The following is a 21,793-nucleotide window of genomic DNA, read 5'->3' as shown; positions in this document are numbered from 1 at the left end:
TGCTTGTCTCAGCTGCCTTCTATATTTTCATCTCTCTCTCCCTGACTTGTCCCTTCCCTATAAACAGTATGGGCAATGAAGTTCAGCTTTAGTGCCTTGTTTCCTGCCTGAACTCGATCCTTAGTTCCCTCCTGGAAAGTGCTGGCTTCCCAAACCCAATCCCCCCAAATTCTCAACCCCAGCTTCCTCAGATAGGAGTTTTCTCTCCCAACCCCAGTTTGTGGATCTTTCTCTTTCTTTCTTTCTTTCTTTCTTTCTTTCTTTCTTTCTTTCTTTCTTTCTTTCTTTTCTTTCTTTTCTTTTCTTCTTTCTTTCTCTTTCTTTCTTTCTCTCTTCTTTCTTTTTTCTTTCTTCTTTTCTTCTTTCTTTCTTTTTCTTTCTTTCTTTCTTTCTTTCTTTCTTTCTTCTTTCTTTCTCTTTCTTTCTTTCTTTCTTTCTTTCTTTCTTTCTTTCTTTCTTTCTTTCTTTCTTTCTTTCTTTCTTTTCTCTTTCCTTTTTTTTTTTAAATTTTTTGCAGCTCTCTGCTGCCCCCGGCTGGGCCATTGCCCTTCCACCACTGAGCTCACCTGGGTTCTGGCCTTCCTTTTGGGTTGTGAGGGATAGAACATACATTCTTTCATTTTGAAAGCTTTTTTAAAAGGAAAAAGAAAGGTGTTCATATAAAGGAGGCTTTTCAGAAGTAGGAAAGATGGTCTATTTACCAAAAATGAGCTCGAGTGATCTCTACTCTAAGAGATCCGTCACTGGAGAATGCGAGGAGCTCAGTTCAACACTAATGGCTCTCAAGCCCCTCCATTTTCCTCTCTAGCTGATTTGAGCACTTCAGAGGATCGGGGAGGTTTCTGCCTCTCAGCTGTTTGCTTTCTCTGAGCATTCTTATCAGTTTATCCTAAAAGCAAGAGAACTATGACTTATGGCTTGGCTGCATCTCCACCTCTGTTCACATCCTCTCCCACAGAGTGGAGCTCTGGACAAGCCAGAAGTGGTTGCTTACAGTTCAGGAGGGAAGGTAATCTTATACTTCAGGTTCAACATCCAAATGCTTGGAAAAACATGGATGGCAAAAACAACCTGTGTCTTTCCTACCTTTCCATTAACTCCCCGCCAAGTACTATATGAGCCATCAATGCTAGCTTTCTTGCTGTTTCTAGCCCATGACACTTTGTCTTTCAACTCCGTGCTTTTTCATTGGCTTTGTCCCATACTTGAAATAACTCTCCCTCTTCACCTCTGCCCCTGCCTTCTTCCTGACTCACCTAAAGTCCCACCTTCTCTGGGTATCCCCACCCCAATGTGTTCTCCCCTAAAATTATATACCATTTACACTGTGCATATTTTCTCTGTGAAGAATATAAGCTCCTTCCTCTGATCTATACAATGACCAGCCATGATTCCAGAGGATTCATGATAAAATATGCTATCTACCTTGTGAAAGAGGGGTGATGAACTCAGAGTGCAGATTGAGATGCATTGTTTTTAAACATTGTCAATGTAAAAATTTGTTTTGTTTGACTATGCATATCTGTAATGCTTTTGTTTCATTGGTTGGTTTGTATTTTGCTTTCTCTTTGGTGGGGTGGAGAGAATATGTACCTGAAAATAAAATAAAATTGAATTAAAAAAAAAGAAGAAAAGGTACTTGAGATTAGGGAACATGTTTCTGCGTTTCTTTATATCCTCTGGCATATAGTTAGTGCCTGGTAATATTTGTTGATTGCTGGAATATCTGAATGTATGTTGTGATATAGGCAGAAGAGCACAGAACTAAGAGTGAAGACCTTACTATTAAGCAAACCCAATCAGAGAATGACCAAAATGGTCTGTGGTATAATGGGAAAGGCAGTGGACTTGAAAGTCAAATGACCTAGGTTCAAATTATATTTCAGGTATTTGCTAGCTGTGTCATCTTAAGTAAGTCATTTAACCTCTCTGTGACTCAGTTTTCTCATCTGTAAAATTAAACCTCTAAGTTCTTTTTTAAACTACACATCTATGATCTTATGAAACTTATTCTAGAGATTAATTTGATTAATGAAGCTGAAAATGTTTTGTCTAAAAAGGGGGACACATGTGGATGGTTAAGGGATGTATGGCCTCTGTCTTCAAATATTTGAAGAGCACCGTGGGGCTGTGGATTACATTTGTCCTTTGTGGTTCCAAAGGACAGAACCAAAACCAAAGGGTAAAGATTACTAGGAGAAATAACTGCCCACCAATTACAGTGACCTAAATGTAGAGTGCACTGCCTCAGGACATGGGGACCCATCTGTCCCTGGAGGACTTAAGTAAAGGCTGGACAACCCATTTGTTGGGAATGTAGTAGAACAGATTCATGCTTGAAGATGATAATTCAACTAGATGGCCACTGAGGTGCCTTCTGATTGTGAGATTCTATGATCCTAAAAAGGTAGAGTCAAGGACAAATAATGAACTCAAGGTCATATCAGATAGCAAGTTGTGTGCCATCCTAAAGAGCTCACCTAATTATATTTTTGATGATTTTCCTTTATAGAATACTAAAATTTTCCAGAAAATTCAGTTTTTATATTTTGAAAACTATACTGTTATTCTATAAGCCCATTCAACTGGGATGTTTTCAGTCTGTCTTTTTAATAATAATGCCAGTAATCTACTGAACATAGTTTTATAAATTAGGTGCTTATAAATGATTTTTTTTGTTTTTCCATCACTCAAATTTCCCCTTCTATCCCTTTCATCCTCCCCTCCTAGTGAGTCATAATTCAGTGCAATCAATCCACGCATTGTAAAAAATCTGACATTATATTCAATGTTCCATACCAGTGGGACCTCCCCTACCCACCCCTACTTCTGCAAAAGTATCAGGAGAGGTGTCTTATCATATCTTTTATTTAGGGCCAAGCCCATTCTTTGTGACTTTGCCACATCCATTTTCAGTTTTTTCCATGTTTGTTGAACATAGCTTGTTAAATTGTTTTGGTGTTCACTGAGCTTTTGACTCAGGCCAGGGGCAGAAATGACTGCCAGAAAGTTTGGATAAATTTGATATTTAGTCTGTAATGATACAGCTCATTATTGACCAACCAAATTTATCAAAATCAATTTATAAAGCAATGCTTCAAAATATCTGTGATTTCATCACTTTGGCTACTTCCAGCACTCTTGCAGATGGCCACCCCTCTAGAACTTAGTAAACAGTTTAATGAGTTGCTATAGCCAAAAATCTCATCACCTGGTGGCCAACCTTCTGGTGATGAACTTCTGTTGAGTACAGCTAGGCTGATCCTCTAATGACAGATACACAGTCTGTTGGTCAATGGAGCAATATTCAAAGTCTTTCCTACATGCCAGGGCCTACTGACCCTTCAGTATGGTTTTTGAAAACCTGCAGTCACCTCTACACTATGATGAGACCAAAGAATATGGATGGCATTTGTGGGACTTCAGTGAACCCATTTTGTGAAAACTCATTTTATAAATCATGTTGGGGGAGATAATTATCTGATTCACAGGAATTCACCAAGAGATTCCCTTTTCACGAAAAAGTCCCTTAGATCATTTTAAAAGATGATTGTTGTAATCATGCCTGAAACTGAACCATAAGAAATGCATTCCTATGGGTATCAAAGGATTTTTTGTCTTTGAGATTTAAAAAATGCTACTAAAATGTAAATAACCCCAAAGGGGATATTACCTTAAGGGCTCCAAAGCCATGAGCTGCAATGTGATTGATCAACTAATGCTGTGGAAATGAATCTGAAAAATGTAACTTGTATAGCACCTTCTGAAGCGTAAGGACCATCATCTAGCTCTCATTCTTCTGCTATCACTCTCAAAAGTATTTGTAAATACATTTATGATATCACTGATTCAGGAATTCTCCCCAGTGATGCTGACTGTAGCCCATACATGCCTTCCCCATCCTGTGCATCTCTTATTTGTGTCCCTCCTCCCCCCAAGCTCCACTTTGTATAATAGAGACCTCTCTTGCTTCCTTGGATGTCTTGAGGCTACCAGTAGAGCACTCGACCAGTTTGCCTGTCATCCCTTGCCCTAAGCATGCAACTAATCCATCTTCTTATCTTGTATAGTTCCTTCATGAGGTCTTTTACTCCTGTTATTCTTCAGAGTTCCTCATTGATTCAGTGTCATAACCTATTCATACCCACCATGCTCCACTCTAGTGCCTTTTGGATGATATTCCTACTTGATTCTTTGGAAATTGTTGTTTTCCATTTCTCATTGCCTTATAGCAAGACTAGTAAAATGGTACTAATAAAGAAAGATGGGCTTTCCTTTTCACTGCTGCTCCTGTTAAAGCAGAAACCCTTTAAGGAAAGGACTTTGAGGTTCAGTGGTAGGAGTGGCTTCTCAGATGTATTTTTGTGCTTCCCAGAGGACTAGATGGGGGGTGCATCTGGAAAAGGTAAAGATAGTAGGAAGTAGAGTTACAAAAAAAGAAGATTGGATAAGGAGGAAGGAAATACAGCAATCACTGAAATTGACTTTACAATTTGAGCAAGAGTCAGCCATGTTTACCAGTGATGAATTTTCCTCATTGTCATAGGCTCGTACATTTAAAGATGAAAAATACCTTAGAAGGCCAATGAATCCATCCTCCTCATTTTACAGATGAGGAAAGTGAGGCATAGAGATGTGTAGCGACTTGCCCAACTAGTGTCTGAGACAAGATTTGAACCCATCTTCCTAACTACAGATCTAGTGTTCTATCTATCTATTATGCAATGATTTCTCTGATAGAATATCTGGTTGTGTATGTGTTATGTGTGAACATATTTTAGCTTATGCTCATAGCTCAACATGGGATCTAAAGCTTTAGATCCTTTAGATACTTTAGAGATCTGGTTCAACCTCTGTCTCTTCTTTTGCATGGAAGGAAACTAAGTCTACAGGATAGGAATTGATTTTTCCAAGGCCACATGAATGTAAAACATGGGTTGCCCCTCTCTTAACCCCTTACTGTGGTTATCAGCCTATACACCATCTCTTTCATACTTCTGTACATAGTACTTAATGAATGAATAATAAAATTAGGTGAATAAATGAATAAAGGAATGAATGAAAAAATTTGTGGATCTGAAATGTAAAATAACTTGGTTTGCCTCTATTTAAATGACTGAGCATGAAGGCTAATAGAGTGGAAACAGCTAGACTTGGTTCTAGGAGACCTGGGTTCAAATCCTCACATTGACATTTGAGCCAGGCATTTCAACTCTCTACACCTTAATTTCTTCATATGCAAAATGGTGATAATGCTTTATTATTATTTTGATTAAATGAAAGATTTAGAATGAAATGGAAATTCTAAAAGTGGTCCTCAGAGCAGTACTTTACTCTCCCAACAGGTCCCAGGGCTAGTGTTTCTCTGAATTTGTTATTATGCTGAGACATTTAACAATTGTTGCCAGAATTCTGATTTCACTATTTCTCTTGGAGAGGCAGTATGGCATAATGGAACAGGCCCTGAATTTGAAGTCAATGTATCTGAGGTGTGGGATCCCACTCTGGCTATTACCAGCTATATAATTGGGGAAGGTAAATGGGACACAGGGGGAAGGTTGGAGGAGGAAGAGCCACTTCTACTCTCTGGGATTCAGTCTTATCAACTTTAAAATGGAAGAAATAATTCCCTTCCTTACAGTTAATGACAAAACAAGGACTAGAACCCAGGTTTCCTGGCTCTTAGCGTAACCTTTAGTTGCAGTAATAATAATAATGATAAAAACAACAGGAAGTATCTAAATTTATGTAGTACTTCAAGGTTTACAAATTGCTTGATTCACAGAAACACTGGGTAAATACCATTATCCCCATTTTACAGATTAAAAAAACCTGAGACTTGGAGAGATTGGGTCTTTCCAATGGTCATATAGTTAGCATATGTCATAAGATCATAGAGTCAGAGCTGGAAAAGACTTTAGCAGGCATTAAGTCCAGTTACAAAAAGGAAACCAAGGTCCAGAGGAGTTAAATGACTGCTCAGGGCTACGCAGCTTGCATGTGTCAGAAGTGGTATTTGAACCCGGATCTCCTGACCCCAAGTCAATGTTCATATTACCTACCAACTACATACAAAGGTATTTGTAGTGATGTACTCTATGTGTGTGTGTGTGTGTGTGTGTGTGTGTATACACACACATACATACATACATACATATATATACACACATGCACATACATATATAGTACATACATATAATATATGTATATATACACATACATATATAGTACATACAATAATATATATATTTTATATATATATATTTATATATATATATATATATATATATATATATAAATAACATTGTATATTTTCTCTCTCTTGAACAGATTCCCTTTTGCCCTTTACAATAGCTCTCCTCCTCTTGTATATTTCCACAGATCCCGTGCATGGTCCCCAGAATGTGGAGATTGTGGACATCCGCTCCAGACAGCTGACCCTCCAGTGGGAACCCTTCGGGTACGCAGTAACCCGTTGCCACAGCTACAACCTCACTGTCCAGTACCAGTATGTATTCAATCAACAGCAATATGAAGCTGAGGAAGTCATCCAGACATCGTCCCATTACACCCTGCGGGGCCTCCGCCCATTCATGACCATCCAGCTGAGGCTTGTGCTCTCCAACCCAGAGGGGAAGATGGAAAGTGAGGAACTCGTGGTGCAGACAGAGGAGGATGGTATGTGGCCTTTCTCAGGGTTGGGAAGAATACTCCCTGCTTGCTGGGTGTTCAATCAACAGTGACAGCTGAAAAAGAAATAGCTTTGCTGATAGAATTTGTCTGGCAGCCATAATAAAGCAATTTAGAAGATTCTACTCCCATTGTCTATGGGCTGAAGAGGTCACCTTCTGTTTGTTCTCAGCTAAAACCCAAGAATTTCCAGCTGTCCTGCAAAGACCAGGCCAGGGAAAAATGCCTATGGAGAAAGTATCTCTCTAAAAATGCATTTTCCTATACTTATGCCATATTTAGAAAAGAGATTTTTTTTTCTCTTTCCCTACATTGGATTTTGGGTTGAATCAGTTATTTTTCCCACTAATTAATGTATCCAGTGAGCTTCTTCTTCCTTTAGAGAGACTCCAGGGCAGAGTAGACCATCTTCACCCTTTCTCTGAGTTCAGAGGGAGTCAGATACCTGGTTTCCAGACTCAGTGATGCTTATTGCTCATCTGTTACTAACAGACTTAGGACAAGTCACTTTACTTTCCTGGGATTCAGTTTCCTGTAGTTTGGGGTTCAAATCCTGCCTTTGCCATTTACCACTCCTATGACCTTGAACAAGTCACCTGATCTCTCTGGGCCTCAATTTCCTTATCTGGAAAGTGAGTGGGTTGGACTAAATGACCTCCAAGATATCTTTGAGCTCTAAATCTATGATCCTATTACTGTGAGCTCCCTGAGTTTTTCTTTGTCTCTCTAGACTATAGCATTATGCCTTGTACACAGTACAAATTTAATAATTTTGCTGCTGTTGAAAGAATAAATAAATGAGGGAACAAAAAAGCATTTATTAAGCACTGAATAGTGACCCAGCACTGGAGAGGTAGTGACCAGGAAAAGGTGATTACAAAAGACATGGGAAGGGAGTTATAGGGTGATTGAAGGATTTGACCTTTCCAGAAGTACTGAGTTAATTAGTACCGTTCCCAGAACAGGAGGTGGAAACTGGTGGTGGTAGTAGAGTGGAGAGGGGAATACATGGTGTCATGACAGGAAGATGGTGTGATCTGGAGGCTGGGGCTGACTTAATGTAGTGAGCTTTCACCATATGGTGATCTCTGTGGTCCTGCCTTAAATCCTCTGATGCTATAACTTCTCCCAGCTCTTTCCAGCTCTGACATTCTATGTTATACTTCTAAACAGTCTATATTCTGAGCCTCCTGTGAAATCTTATGTTGCATGATTCTACAACATCTGCCAATAGTAAGAGTCTGAGCTAAAAACAAACAAAATGTTAATTAACCTACCCCTGCCTCCTGGCCCTGAATCTCTCCAAGGTCCTGCTCACTTTTAGAAATTAGCTTGGAATGTATGGAGGGAAAGAACAAGAGATCAGGCATTTCATTCTTTTACACAGACTGAAGAATATTTCCAGTAGTGACAATAATAACTATTTCCTCAAGTCACTCTCTGATGCCTCATCCTGGAATGGAGGTGGCCTAGGTTTTCCAAAACTTTGCCATTGTAGGAGCACAAGGTCTTGCAATTTTCTAAGATGGAAAAGTGCAGTGACCGATGAGTGTCTGTTGTCTAAGGACTAGCTCAAATGAAGGACAGAGAAACTCATTACCAGAAAGTTGGCCACCAAGTGATCATTTGAGGAGAGGTTAGATGGAGAGGGAGATAGCAGGCTGTGATCTGCTTTGGTTGAAGAAACATTTAGATCAAGGGAATCTGAATTTTGCATGTGTATTAAAGACCTCTTTGGAAGTTTGGGAAGCCTGCACACCCTTGCTCAGAAAAAAAAAATAATGCATAAAACACATAGGATTACTTATTACAATGAAGCTAATAGTATTAAAATATAGTCATCAAATCATATTACCAAAAAAAACCATGGATCCCTAGTTAAGAACCCTTAATAGCTCGGGGATAGGGAACCTGAAGCCTCGAGGCGACATGTGGCCCAGTAGTTTCTTAAGTGCGGTCCTTTGAAAGGACTTTTGGACCTAGAGGGCCACATGTCGTCTTGAGGTCACAGATTCCCCATCCCAATCTAGCCTGATGAAATCATAGCTCTTTAGAAATACTGAAACAGCAATAATGATAGTGCCTAGCACAGTGCCTGGCATATAATGCTTAATAAATGGGTAGTGATTGACTGATAATAATAATGATTCCTATTCTATTTATAAAAGTCACTTTCTCTAATTTTAGAACATGCATCTCTATATGGGAAAGGATCCCATATATAATCAATAAGCATCTATTAAGCATGGGCATGGGTTTTGATATCAGGGAAATTGGGTTCAAATACCACCTCTGTCACTTAATAATTTGACCTTGAACAAATCACATAGCCTCCCTGAGCCTTAATTACTTTATCTGAAAAAGGAAGGAGTTTGGAACTAACTGACTCCTGGCCAAGATTTGTTTCAGCTATAGATTCGTGATACTATGAGACAAACAGTAGGTTATGAGCTGGAAATCCAAGTAAAAAGTAAGGTACTTCCTTACCTAGTGTTGGAATAGAAGCTTACATTGCTTGCCCTTATGCCCTGAGGCCCCAAGAAAAGGCCACTAAACTTCTATCATAACCAAACCCAGAGCCTTGTGATGTCACAAGAGTCAGGTCTATGCTTTCACTTAAAGAAACTATGTTTGCCAAGTAGGACATAGTGAAAAGAGCCCAAAGATAGAAATCAGGAGACTGAGTTCAGGTTTCAGTTCTGATATTTCATATGGTTACCTTGGGGAAGTCATTTCTTCCTCTCTTCCTCAGTTTCCTTATCTGTAAAATAAAGGGATTGAATCAGATGATCTGTAAGGGCTGACATGTTCTGACATGCTGTGATTGTGTGCGTTGCTATACCACCTGAAAGGGCTTTTTCATGTGACACTCTTTTTAATGAGAGGATAGGATCAGTACAGCCACAGGAAGAAACCTGGCAGACTGGGTGCCCCCATCACATATTGCATTCACTTGTCATTTCATTTATTTTTTGGGACAAGTGTTGACTCATCCATATAGCACATCTGGGAAGAATCAGATGGTACTGAGAACAGTAAATTCAGACTGAATGTCAGGAAAATAGACCTCATCAACGGTTACTTTGGGAATGGAATAACCTCATAAAGGAAGAGAAAAGTCATTGCAGTGTTTGAAACTAGGCTCAATAGCCCTTCTCAGGAAAGATAGACGTGGGTCTAATCCCTTCTCCAAAGACAAAATAATCTTACACTTTCTACTGAGCTCCTGGTAACTCCTATTACCATCTCATTCAGTTGAATAAAATGGTCTTCTCTGGAGATACAGCAATAAATTCTCCCAATTCTGATGGTATTGCTGACCAGTAGTATGAGTAGGCTGCTGAACTATATATTCATTTCAACCAATCAAACAGTTCTTTAATGGTTACTATGTGCAAGGTGATAGAAAATGCAGCATTGTGAATAGAGAGCTGGGCTAAGCGTCAGAAAGACCCACATCCTGCCTCTGACATGCATTGGCTGTGGGATTCTGTGCAAGTCACTTAACCTCTTATTGTTCCCAGGTAACTCTCCAGGACTATAAATTGCAGAGACAGGGCTGCTCTGCATTGGTAGAAAAAGTTTCCTCACTGGGAGATCCCTACACTGATAAAATCACAAACCTGGACCAAAGAAAGAAAGAATGAAAGAAGGAAAAAAAAAGAAATGCATAAGGCAGGATTCTAGGTGCTAGGGATACAACATGGTCACCACCCTCAAGGAGACAGCATTTTACTGGGGGAGGTCCTTTCTGCTGAGAGATAATTATGATACTTTAAAATGCTACAATTTTCATGAGCACTCCCCCCTGCCAGCTTCATAGAGACCAATACAATTCTCCAATTATATGCTTTTCTTGTTTCCCTGATGACCTGACATCAATAGCAGAAGCTCCCATGCTTTCCTTGATGAGGTATTGCTTTTCATTTTTCTTAACTTTTATGATCACTACCAGGCAGAGGGGAGAGGCATGATATTGCTCTGAGTGGAAGCCCTATCTAGGTGAAGGAGGCCATCTAATTTGATGTAGTTTGCTGGGCACAAAAGTATGAGCATTCTCATATTGAAACTTTTGATCACTACCTGTTTGACCCTAAGCAAGTCATTCACCTCTGTGGGCCTTTGGTTGGCTCATCTGGAAAATGAGGGGACTAGATTAGCTAGCCTCTACACTCCCTTCCCTTTTAGAATGTAACCTTCTTGATGGCAGGGACGATTATGTTTTTGTATTTGCTTCCCCACATCTGGGTGTGGTGCCTGACCTAAAGTATGAGCTTAATAAATGATTATTGATTCATTGATTGATTGTTAAGGTCCAGCCACAATCTAACTCCACCTACTCCTCTTGCCTTCTTTTGTTCAACTTGCCTTCATGTATTTGATCTTTGTTTTGTTGGAATTTACTATCTGATCTTCCAATCCAACTTGCTGCCTTCTGACTAACTTTGGGCAGGATAATGCCTGTGCCTGACCTTGGGCACTCTCTCCTTGTCTGTGTTTCTTTTCCTTCCAGGGTCAGTTTACCTTTTTTTAGTGAAGTCTTCTCCAGTTCTCCCAGCTAAGTGATCTCTCCTTTCCCACATTTCCCTTGACCACTTTGTCTGGATCTTTCCTTTGACTCCATCTCTATGCTTTATATTATACTACCTGTGCACACATCATGTGCCCCCTATTAGGTCATAGCCTCCTTAAAAATAGACAAGAACTATATTATTTTTCATTTTCTCATCCTCAGCACCTAGCCAAGAGCCTTATACAGTAGTAAGCATTTAAAAAATGCTGTTGAATTGATTGGAATTCTTATTAGTGCAAGATGATAGTATTTCCTGTGTTTATTAGAAATGGGAGAGCTTCCAGAGAAGACAATTACAACAATTTGTCTTTACATGAGAGAACCCAACAGGAGAATATTACCTATTGAACTGAGCTATCATTCTCATGGTCCCTAGAAAGAAATACTCTGCAGGGAGATAAGGAGCGACCTGTCTCACTGAACTGATAGATTTTATTTTTGAGCTTCCCTTCTGATGGGACTTGTTCTGTATGTAGTTTACAGAATTAGGAAGCATACCAGTGGTTTTGGACAATACCTATATCAATCCAGAATGCTGCTCTGTGATTAGAGAAACAACCCCATGTCCACACGACCTCATCTGGGAAACAGCTATCATCACCAAAGCCAGAGAATGTACTTTTTCCCATGTAACTCCAAGAAACACTTCAACATATTCAGGGGTCACTTATCCAGAAGCTTCAGCCACATGGAATACAGGAGAGAAACAGAAAGGGAGCAAAAAAAAAGACCTCTACGCACCCATAATTGATATTAGAAAATTACGCATAACAGCTCATGCCCGTTTTTTTCAGAAGAAGGGCCCTCAGTCAGAACCTACTTAACTCTACTTTGTAAACAGTTCTAACAAGCCTATTTACAGCTAGTTTCCCAGTTCATGGGACATTAAAAGCAGTGAATTGTAATAAGCAGGCACATTGACAGTAGTGACACATGACAAGTAACACCCTGACAAGGATAAAAGAGATGTAAAAACTAAAAAGCAAACTTAATGAACTCAGCCAGTCTAGCACAATTTAGTATGAAATTGAACAGTCCACAAGGCAGCTAGGTTGGGCTGAGGTTAGAATGCTGGGCTTGGAGTCCTGAAGACCTGAGTTCAAATCTGGCCTCGGGCACTAACTGTGTGATCCTGGGCAAGTCACTTAACCCTGTTTGCCTCAGTTTCCTCATCTGTCAAAAGAGCTGGAGAAGGAAATGGCAAACCACTCCAGTGTCTTTGCCAAGAAAACCCCAAAATGGGGCCACAAAGAATTGAACACGACTGAAAAAGACTAAACAATGAACAGTCCCCACACATCTCAATAGTCATAGAACCATTGAATCTTCAGGTTAGACATGACCATAGAGGGAAACTGACTAGCAATATCATCTACAATATCCCCAACAAGCAGTAATTCAGCATTTGCTTGAGTACTTCCTTTGTTGCCTCTAAAAGTATCACTGTATCATAGAATCCAAGTCTTGGAGTTTTAAGACACTTAGAGGTCATTGAATCCAATCCCGCTATATTGCAGATGGATAAACTGAGGTCTGGGAAAGTGATGTGGCTTGCTTAAAGTCACATGGATAGTGAATGATAGAGCTAGAATTTGAACTCAGATCATCTTCAAATCCAAAACCCTTCCCGCTTTACCAGGCTACCTCTAGACCCAGTAACACATGTTTTTTATAAGAATCTTAGATAATACTTTTAGAGATGGGAAGGATCTTTGAGGTCATTTAGTACAGGAAGGTCAAACTACTGCCCAGAACACTCCAGAGTGCTGATGAATCATATTAAAATGTAATTGGGAAATATTTAACCAAGTAAAAAAAAAGCATTAGAACATAGATCAAGTTAATATGTGGCTTTCTAAGTCAATATGTAACCTGCAGGATCCTTATTCATAGTTTATTTATGGATCCCTATTGCTATTTGAGTTTGACTCCACTGATCTAGTCCATCGCCCTTATTTTTCAGATAAGGAAACTGAGGCCCAGTGAAATGAAATGATTTTTTTTAGAGTCACAAAGGAATTAAGTACACAGTTACTAAGCCAATGTTAAAGTCTTTGTCTTCTGATACTGAAAAAAGTCCAGAAAAAGTTAAAGTATTTACCAGTATCTTTAGTATAAAGACAACATAGTTTAGTGGAAAGGATACTGTCTCTGGGTTTAGATTTCACCTTAAATACTTATTACCACTGAGACTTTGGGCAAGCAATTTAGAAGAAAAAAACATAGGGGCAGCTAGGTGGAGCAGTAGATAGAGCACTGGCCCTGGAGTCAGGAGAACCTGAGTTCAAATCCAGCCTCAGACACTTGACACTTACTGTGTGACCCTGGGCAAGTCACTTAACCCTGATTGCCTCACCAAACAGAAAGAAAGAAAGAAAGAAAGAAAGAAAGAAAGAAAGAAAGAAAGAAAGAAAGAAAGAAAGAAAGAAAGAAAGAAAAAAGAAAGAAAAAACATTGTTCTGGTACTCAAAATCAAGTGAGCTTCAGTTATCTGAAAAATGACAGGGAATGAAATTGTTCCTTTCCCACAATGCCAAATTAATGAATTGGTGCCTTAACTGCGTAATCCTTGACTTGGGAGACTTGAATTCACCCATGGCTACTGATCACTACTTTTCAGAACTATTCTCAATGTAACTCATTTTTCCCAAGCCAGTGCTGACCTGTTCTTAATCAACAAAAAGGTGAACAGCCCAGGATATACAGTGCCTGCTCTGCTGGCTGTCACATTATAAACAGGATAAAATGGCAAGATCTTGCCCTTTGTAACACTTTGCCCTTCTCTATATTGAAATAGAACTTTCCTTGAAATTGTCTCATAGCTTTAAAGCTTAACTAAACATCTGGTTTAATTGTAGGGAATTTGCAAGAAAACCACAGACAGGAAGCACAGTTAAAATTAGCAATTTCAGGACACTTTTTTTTAAAGGAAAAAGAATAAAATTATAAAGCAATTAACCTTTGTTGTAGAATTCTATCAGAGAAATGGAAAGGCCCGTACTATTGGATAGAAGAAACAAATTCATAGGGAGAAAAACATAGCTTCATCAATGAATTGTTAAGAAGACGGAAGCAAGCAACATACTTTTAGAAGATAAGGCAAAAAGGAACTTTTTTTCTTCTAAGAAATTTTTCCATGGAGAGAGAAAAAAGATTTTTTTCAAAAAAGAAAAATGACGTTTTTTGGTCATTTTTGAGCTGTGCTTGAATTTCTATTGTAGTCTCTATTGTCTGAGTTCTTACTCCTAGGCTATGATAGGTTTTTGGACACTCTCTCGCAATACTGAGGATACACACATAAGAAATGTTTTGAACCCATTTCAACTCTTGTTTGTTAAATAACTAGTGTCCACAGAGCTATTAAGTGCATTCTTCAGTGACCTAGAGTAAGCAGAATCACAGAATTATCAATGTGGAAGGGAGTTCAGTGGGCACCTAAAGTCTAGACCAATCTTTATTTGGAAAAAAAAAATCTTCCCCCAAATGCACCTAAGAACTGGTTATCCAGTCTTTGCTTAAAGACTTTTGGTGAGATGGAGCCTACTGCCTTCTAACACAGTCCATTCTTCTGTGGGACAGCTCTGATTGTAAGAAAGTTTCTCTTTACATTAAGCTTAAATTTTGCCTCTTTGCAAATGTCTTCTAGTTCGGCCACCTAGGACCAAACAGAGTAAGTCTCATACATCATTTGGGTGCTGGGTCTACAGTCAAGAAGACCTGAGTTCAAATCTGGACTCAGATACTTATAGCCATGTGACCCTGGGCAAGTCACTTAACTGCTGCTAGCCTAATCTGTAAAATGGGAATAATAATAGCCTCTACCTCCCAAGGTGGTTGAGAGAATCAAATAAATTAAGGGATGAAAAGTGCTTAGCATAGTGCCTGGCACATAGGGGGTGCTAGACAAATGTTAGCTATTATTATCATTAAATATTTGAAGACCGATCTCTTAATTCCCCTGAGTTTTGTCTGCAGGTTAAACATCCCAAATCCTTTTACCTGATTAATGATCCTGGTTGCCATCCTCTGGAAGCTATGCACTTTGTCAATGCCCTTCCTTGAATGTGGTATCCACCTGTACCCAGTACTCTAGCTGGGGTCTGACCAGGATGAGAATATCAGATCTATCATCCACTCTTTCCTAGAAGTTATACCGGTCCATATGATCTGAGATCACATTAACTTTTTCAAGTTGAAGTATCCCACTATTGACTCACATTAAGGTTACAGTCTACTGAAGAACCCAGATCTCTTCTAGATAAACTCCAGCCTAGCCATCCATCCCCATCTTATATTGGAGGAGTCAGATTCTTGAATGCCCCAAATGCAAGACTTTATATGATTTTCCCCTTTCATCTTATTAGTTTTGGTCAAACGTTGTAGTCTAATGAGATCTTTTTGTGTTCAGAATCATCCAGTGTGCTAGCTGGCTCTCCCAGCTCTGTGTCATCTGCAGAGCTGGTAAGAAGGCCACCAGCGTCTTTGTTCAAGTCATTGATAAAATCGCTAAACAGCATAGGACCAAGCGCAGATCACCCCCCTCACATCAGTTTTATACTTTATCATGTGAAAATAATATAAAAAGTAATTGGTTAGGCAAGGAGAACCCAAGATGCCAACTGGAGGGGTGACAGAGACCCCAGATACCAGTCCCATTGATGGGAAAAAGGGATAGAGAGGAAAGGGTAGGACCAAGCAAGTATGAGACTTCTGGAGAAGCTGCTGCTCAGAGAGTGCAGTAAACAAGGTAGGAGAAATTCACCTAATGTTTGTTGAGGGGTTCCTAATTCAGAGGTGGGGAACCTGCAGCCCCAAGGCCTCATGTGGCCCTCTAGGTCCTCAAGTGTGGCCCCTTGACTGAGTCCAAACTTCACAGAACAAATCCCCTTAATAAAGGATTTGTTCTGTAAAACTTGGACTCAGTCAAAACACTGTACCCAAGGACCTCGAAGGCCACATGTGGCCTCGAGGCTGCAGGTTTCCCACTCCTGTCCTAGTTACTACTTATTCTTACCAACTGGCCTCAAAGAATTTATAGCTTGCTGGAGCCATACATTTTCAAAAATAAGTATGATAAAAGGTAATTTGTGATTAAGACAAAGAAGAGGTACAGAGGAGACTTTGAGACAGGAGATCACTTTCACCTAGAGAAATCAGAGAATGAGTCATGGAGGAGGAGGTAGTGACTGAGCTAGGCCTTGAAATAAGAGAACAATTTTAACAGATAGTGACGAGGAGGGAGAGAGGACAACCTGACATAAGGAATAGCCTAAGCTTATGCAGAGAAGCAAGGGAAAATAGGACAAAATGAGAAACTGGCCTCTTTGACTGGAACATAGAGTAGTTGAAGGTGAGTGGACTGAATGAAGTAAGGATGGAAGGTTTGGTTGGAGCCAAATTATGGGTGCCTATAAATTTCAGGATAAAGAATGTGTTGGATCTCATATATTAATGGCATCTTAACTCTTAAGATATACCATGTCAGTAAAACATCTTTGGGCTGTCCTCAATGTAAGAATATTTATTTATAGCATATATATTTACTACTGTACATGCTATTTAAAGGATGGGATAAAGATGAAATAATACATTTAAAACATTTAAACTATTGGCAGTACAAAATACATTTGATCTTATTAAAATATTATTAGCAATATATTTTGAAAATCTTGGTTTGGTACTTTGTGATACAGGGATTCCAAAGTGTGGTTCTAAGTTCAGTTTCTCTCAGTACCTGCTTTTTATGGCTGTCATAAGTGAAGACAATGCCTCACCAAGATGTGGCTCCAAACTGAAGAAGTGTATCGTTGGCTGCCCTTATTAAATGACTTATTTTCCAGTCTCATCTACCAATTATGCAAAGATTTTCAATGAAATTTGAGTAGCAAATTTCCTCCTTCTCCGGTGGTGGGGATTGGGGAATGGTCTCTGGGTGTCAGGTCCCAGGTTTGGAAGGTAATTATTGTGAGTGGGAAGACAGAAGCATTAAGAGGACAGGTGGTAAGATGCCTAGCTAGGCATTGGTTTCCTAGAGGTGGATGGCCTCATACATTTGCTTCCAAACTGTCAGATCGCTCTGAGAGTGGATCTTGGGAATATGGCTGTAGATCTGAGAGAGTTCCGTGCTTGGCTGCTTGAGCCTAGAATCTGTTGAAAACAATGTTCCTCTTGCTGCTGTCTCCTACTTGCTCTTCCATGGCCACCACCACTGGACTGGTTTATCTTCATCTCTCCTTGTTAATTCTTCCTGGGCTGGCACAACCTGAACTTGTTTGGGGGGAATAGTGAGAAAGAAGAGCCTGGTAAGAAGCAAGGAGATCATGCAGCTCACTGGCAGAGCGTACGTCAGAGAACATACAAAGTATATGCTGTAAGTGCAGTGGGGAGGATGGACAGGGACTGGCTGAGGTCCAGGGCCTAAGGCCAGGCAGGGAATCATCTCCACCTATCTACCTGCTCTCCAGCACAGCTCAGCCTAGTGTAGGTAGCCAGTGGGGAGGAGAACACCAGAGGCAGGTGGTCACTACCAGCTCACTGAACTGCTATGCCACTCTTCATTTCTAATATTTTCTTCCTGCATTTTAATTGATGACCTTGGACATATTGGAGATTATTGTTGTAGGCAATGTGGAGCCACCGAAAGTTGTTGAGCAGAGAAATGAGACATGGTTAGAATTGTGTGTTAGGAATATTAATTTGGCATGTATGTGAAGGATTGGGGTAGTTAAGTGGTGCGGTGGATAGAATGCTGGACCTGGAGTCAGGAAGACTTATGTTCCCATGTTCAAATCTGGCCTTAGATGCTTACTAGCTATGTGACCCTGGGCAAGTCACTTAACCTGTTTGCCTCAGTTTCCTCCTCTGTAAAATGGGGATGAGCAGTTAGGTGGTGCAGTGGATAGAGTACTGAGCCTGGAATCAGGAAAATTCATCTTCATGAGCTTAATCTGGCCTCAGACACATACTGGCTGTGTGACCCTGGACAAGTCACTTAGCCCTGTTTGCCTCAGTTTCCTCATTTGTAAATTGAGCTGGAGAAGGAAATGACAAACCACTACGGTATCATTGCCAAGAAAACTGGAAATGGGGTCACAAAGAATCAGACACAATTGAAAAAGACTGAATAGCAAAATGTGAAGGATGGACTAGGAAGGGCAGAGACTAGAGGCAGGAAAACCAATTGTATAGGTTGGTGGTATCACCCTCAAATAGAAATGTATGGGCCACATGTTAGAAAATCACAAATAAACATTATCTGTGTTGTATTGTATTTTTATTTATTTTGCTAAATATTTTCCAATTATATTTTAATTTACTTCCAGTGGCGAGTTTATGCTTCTGGTACGTGGAGGTGATTGTAGCTATAGACTGTGGCAGAGTAGAGATGAAACAAGAAATATTGTGAAGGTTGAATTAACAAGTCTTGGCAGCTGATTGTGTATGGGGAGAGTGGCAAAGGAGGGAGAAGAACCAAAGATAGCGTTAAGATTTGTATCCTGGTACCGAGACAATGGTGGTCTTTGCAGTTAGCACGGTGTCTGGCATAGGACAGGTGCTTAATAAATGCTTGTTGACGTGACTTGATCCGATCAACAAGAATAAGAATGGAAATAGAGAATGGGGAAGACTTAGGGTTGCCGAGATGATCATGAAGCTGCTTTCTTGGGAGACCCGTGAAGTTTGAGGTGGCAGCAGAACGTTCAGGGAGAGATGTCCAGTGGATAGTTAGAGATTTAGAGATATAACTCAGGGCAGAAATACATCAAGGATTTATTGCAGAGTTTCCTGTGAATGTTTGAGCTAATGGGGAGCTAGAGCCAAGGGTCATATACTTCCAGGCCTCAACAGGAAGGAAATTAGAAACAATTTTTTTGTTTGTTTATTTTTAAACGGCCAGTCCTTAGGAAAGGCAGGATGATACAGCAGAAAAGATCACTGAGCTTGTTTCTAGGAGACCTGGGTTCAAAATCTGAGCCTGACATGCCCAAATTGTGTAACTTCAGGCAATTCCCATAGCCTCTCAGGATTGATAATTCCTCCTCTGTAAAATAAGAGGGTCAGGCTAAATGAGCCCTAAGCTTCCTTCCCCCTCTAACTTTCTGTAAGATCTGTCCCTTCCAGATCTTACACTCTATGTGCTAAGGTCCATTCCGAGTAGACCATTCTGTAGTCTAAGGAATCTTCTACCTCCAGCCTTTTATAGTTTAAGGTACCTTCCAGCTCCAACATTATATATTTAAAGGCCAATCCCAGCAAAATCCTCTGATCCTCATACTGAATTATGATAAAGAAATCCATGTAATCATAGAACATAAACCCTGACAAATGATCTTAAAAGGACTTCCAGGTCAGCTAAGGGACGAGAGACTGCAGACAAAGTTCAAGTAAACAAAGACTAAAGAGAGATGTGAACCAAACTTTACAAAATCAGCAGTCTCTTATCAGTAATGCTTCTGAGTACTGGGAAAAGGAGCAGAGAAGGAACATCTCCAGTGCTTCCTTTGAAACCAATCCCCTGAAAATTCTTGCAGCCTTCTGCAGTTGGCAGTAGGCCTTGTAAATAAAACTGCACCCCCAAATGACACCTGAGCATTCCTTGAGATATAAATCATATTTACTTTAAAAAGGATGAATAAAATGCACAAGATACAATAAATATAGGATACTTTGGGGATATAGCTGAGCTCTGTGCAAACATGAATCCTAAGTAAAATAGCTTTTTAGGAATCGAGAATCCCTCATTTAATACCTCCCCCTTCACTCCCCAATATCCAGTCAGTTGCTGAATCTGACTAACTCTACCTCCACAATATCTCCTTTGCTGTCTTTTTTTGTCATACTCCCACAGCCACCAATCTGCTTCATACTTTCAGCACCTTTCACCTGGACTAACCTAATATATTGTTCCTTCACTGGTTCGCCTACCTCCATTTCCTTCCTCTGCTGATCCATTCTTCATACAGCTGCCAAATTAATCTTCATAACACATAAGCCTGAAAATGCTGCTCCCTTACTCAAAAACCTTCAGTTGCTCCCTATTGCTTACAGGATAAAATACAGATTCCTTGGCTTGGCACGTATGGCCATAAATTTACTTCTATTATGAAAAAATCTATCTTTAAAATGCCACTTAGGCTTTAAGTTGGGGATTGAGATGGAGTAGGTCTAACAGTTTTGAGATTTAATAAGAATACTGTATTCACACTTCTCATAGCAGTAGGTGTGTTTGACATGGCAATATGCCCCTGCCCCCCAATCACACATAGATAGCCTGAAGGATTTAATTAGATTGAGATTCTGGTGAGATACAGTGTACATCACCAGAATCTCAATGCCAGAAACCAGACCTAGAAGCCATGACTCACATGACAACATGGTCTACTCTGAGGAAGTATTCTATAATGAAAAGAACTTTGGTAGATTTGGAGTCAGAAAACTAGGGGGGGTCAGGGTGGGCTGGCATGAATATTGGCTCTGATACTTGCCTGTGTGACCCTGAGCAAGTCATTTCTCATTCTCTCTGGTCCTCACTTTCTTTCCCTGTTAAATAAGAAGTGGTGGGTTAAATGATTTCTTGTTCTTCTATCTCTTAATCATGAGAACCTGTGATAGCAGATAACTCTAAACCTATCTGAAGGAGAGGGTAAGAAGGGAAGAAGGGAAGGAGGGGGGAGGAAGGAGAAGAAGGCATGTCATTTTGTGAGCTGGTCCCAAAATTGAAAAAGGAACACTCATGGCACCCAGGGGCTTAATTCCCTATTTCTTCATGCAGCCTTCTCCCCATTGAATGTCCCCATGTTACACGGCACACAAATGGAGTCAGTTACTTTTGAATATTTCAAGGTTAACCATGCCAGCTTCTGTTCTGTATACCCTAGTCAAAGAAAACAAAATTGTAGATTCAGTAGTTGAAGAGACCCCTTATCTTATACACAAGGAAACTGAGGCCCAGAGAGTTGAGTTAACCTACCAAATGTCGCATAGGTAATGTCAGAAGTGGGATTTGAACTCAGGTCTTATGATTATGGGGGCCACTGACTCCTACATTCTTTCACATTAGCTTCTCTATAAGTTCTTTTTAATGCCTTGGTTTGCACAGAATTTGAGCTAATACTACAGTTCCTCCTCATATACTCCAAGCCCAGTTTCATTGGAGATAGCAATGGTCTAGTGTTTCCTTGGAGCCACAGAAAATTGTCTTTCTGATCTGCTTCACCTTGCCTAGATATAGTAATTGCTACTCATATTTCTGTAGTGTATTTGTCATGATAACACAGCAAGGTACATAGGATGGACATTTTCTTTCTTTTTTTTAAAATTAGGCAATTGGGGTTAAGTGACTTGCCCAGGGTCACACAGCTAGTAAGTGTCAAGTATTTGATTTGAGGCTGGATTTGAACTCAGGTCCTCCTGACTTCAGGACCAGTGTTCTATCCACTGTGCCATCTAGCTGCCACTAGGATGAACATTACCATTCCCATTTTTCAGATCAGGACACTGAAACTCAGTGATGGAAAGTGACTTGCCCAG

The 21,793-nt window shown here is 40.0% G+C and overlaps 1 protein-coding gene across 9 annotated transcripts in view; it reads left to right on the top strand.

Moving 5' to 3' along the window:
- PTPRT (protein tyrosine phosphatase receptor type T) overlaps nucleotides 1-21,793 on the top strand; it is a 1,323,147-nt gene that overhangs the window by 927,935 nt on the left and 373,419 nt on the right. For all 9 annotated transcript variants that reach the window (XM_020998700.2, XM_020998699.2, XM_020998698.2 and 6 more), the window contains one exon: nucleotides 6,382-6,678. In XM_020998700.2, coding sequence (XP_020854359.1) covers nucleotides 6,382-6,678 — 297 coding nt within the window. The remainder of the gene's footprint in view (nucleotides 1-6,381; nucleotides 6,679-21,793) is intronic.

The sequence above is a fragment of the Phascolarctos cinereus genome, unplaced genomic scaffold (assembly GCF_003287225.1).
Source record: "Phascolarctos cinereus isolate Bilbo 61053 unplaced genomic scaffold, phaCin_HiC Scaffold_2;HRSCAF=192, whole genome shotgun sequence".
Classification (NCBI taxonomy): domain Eukaryota; kingdom Metazoa; phylum Chordata; class Mammalia; order Diprotodontia; family Phascolarctidae; genus Phascolarctos; species Phascolarctos cinereus.
Note: the sequence above shows the minus strand (reverse complement) of the source record. Positions and strands in the feature narration are given on the sequence as shown.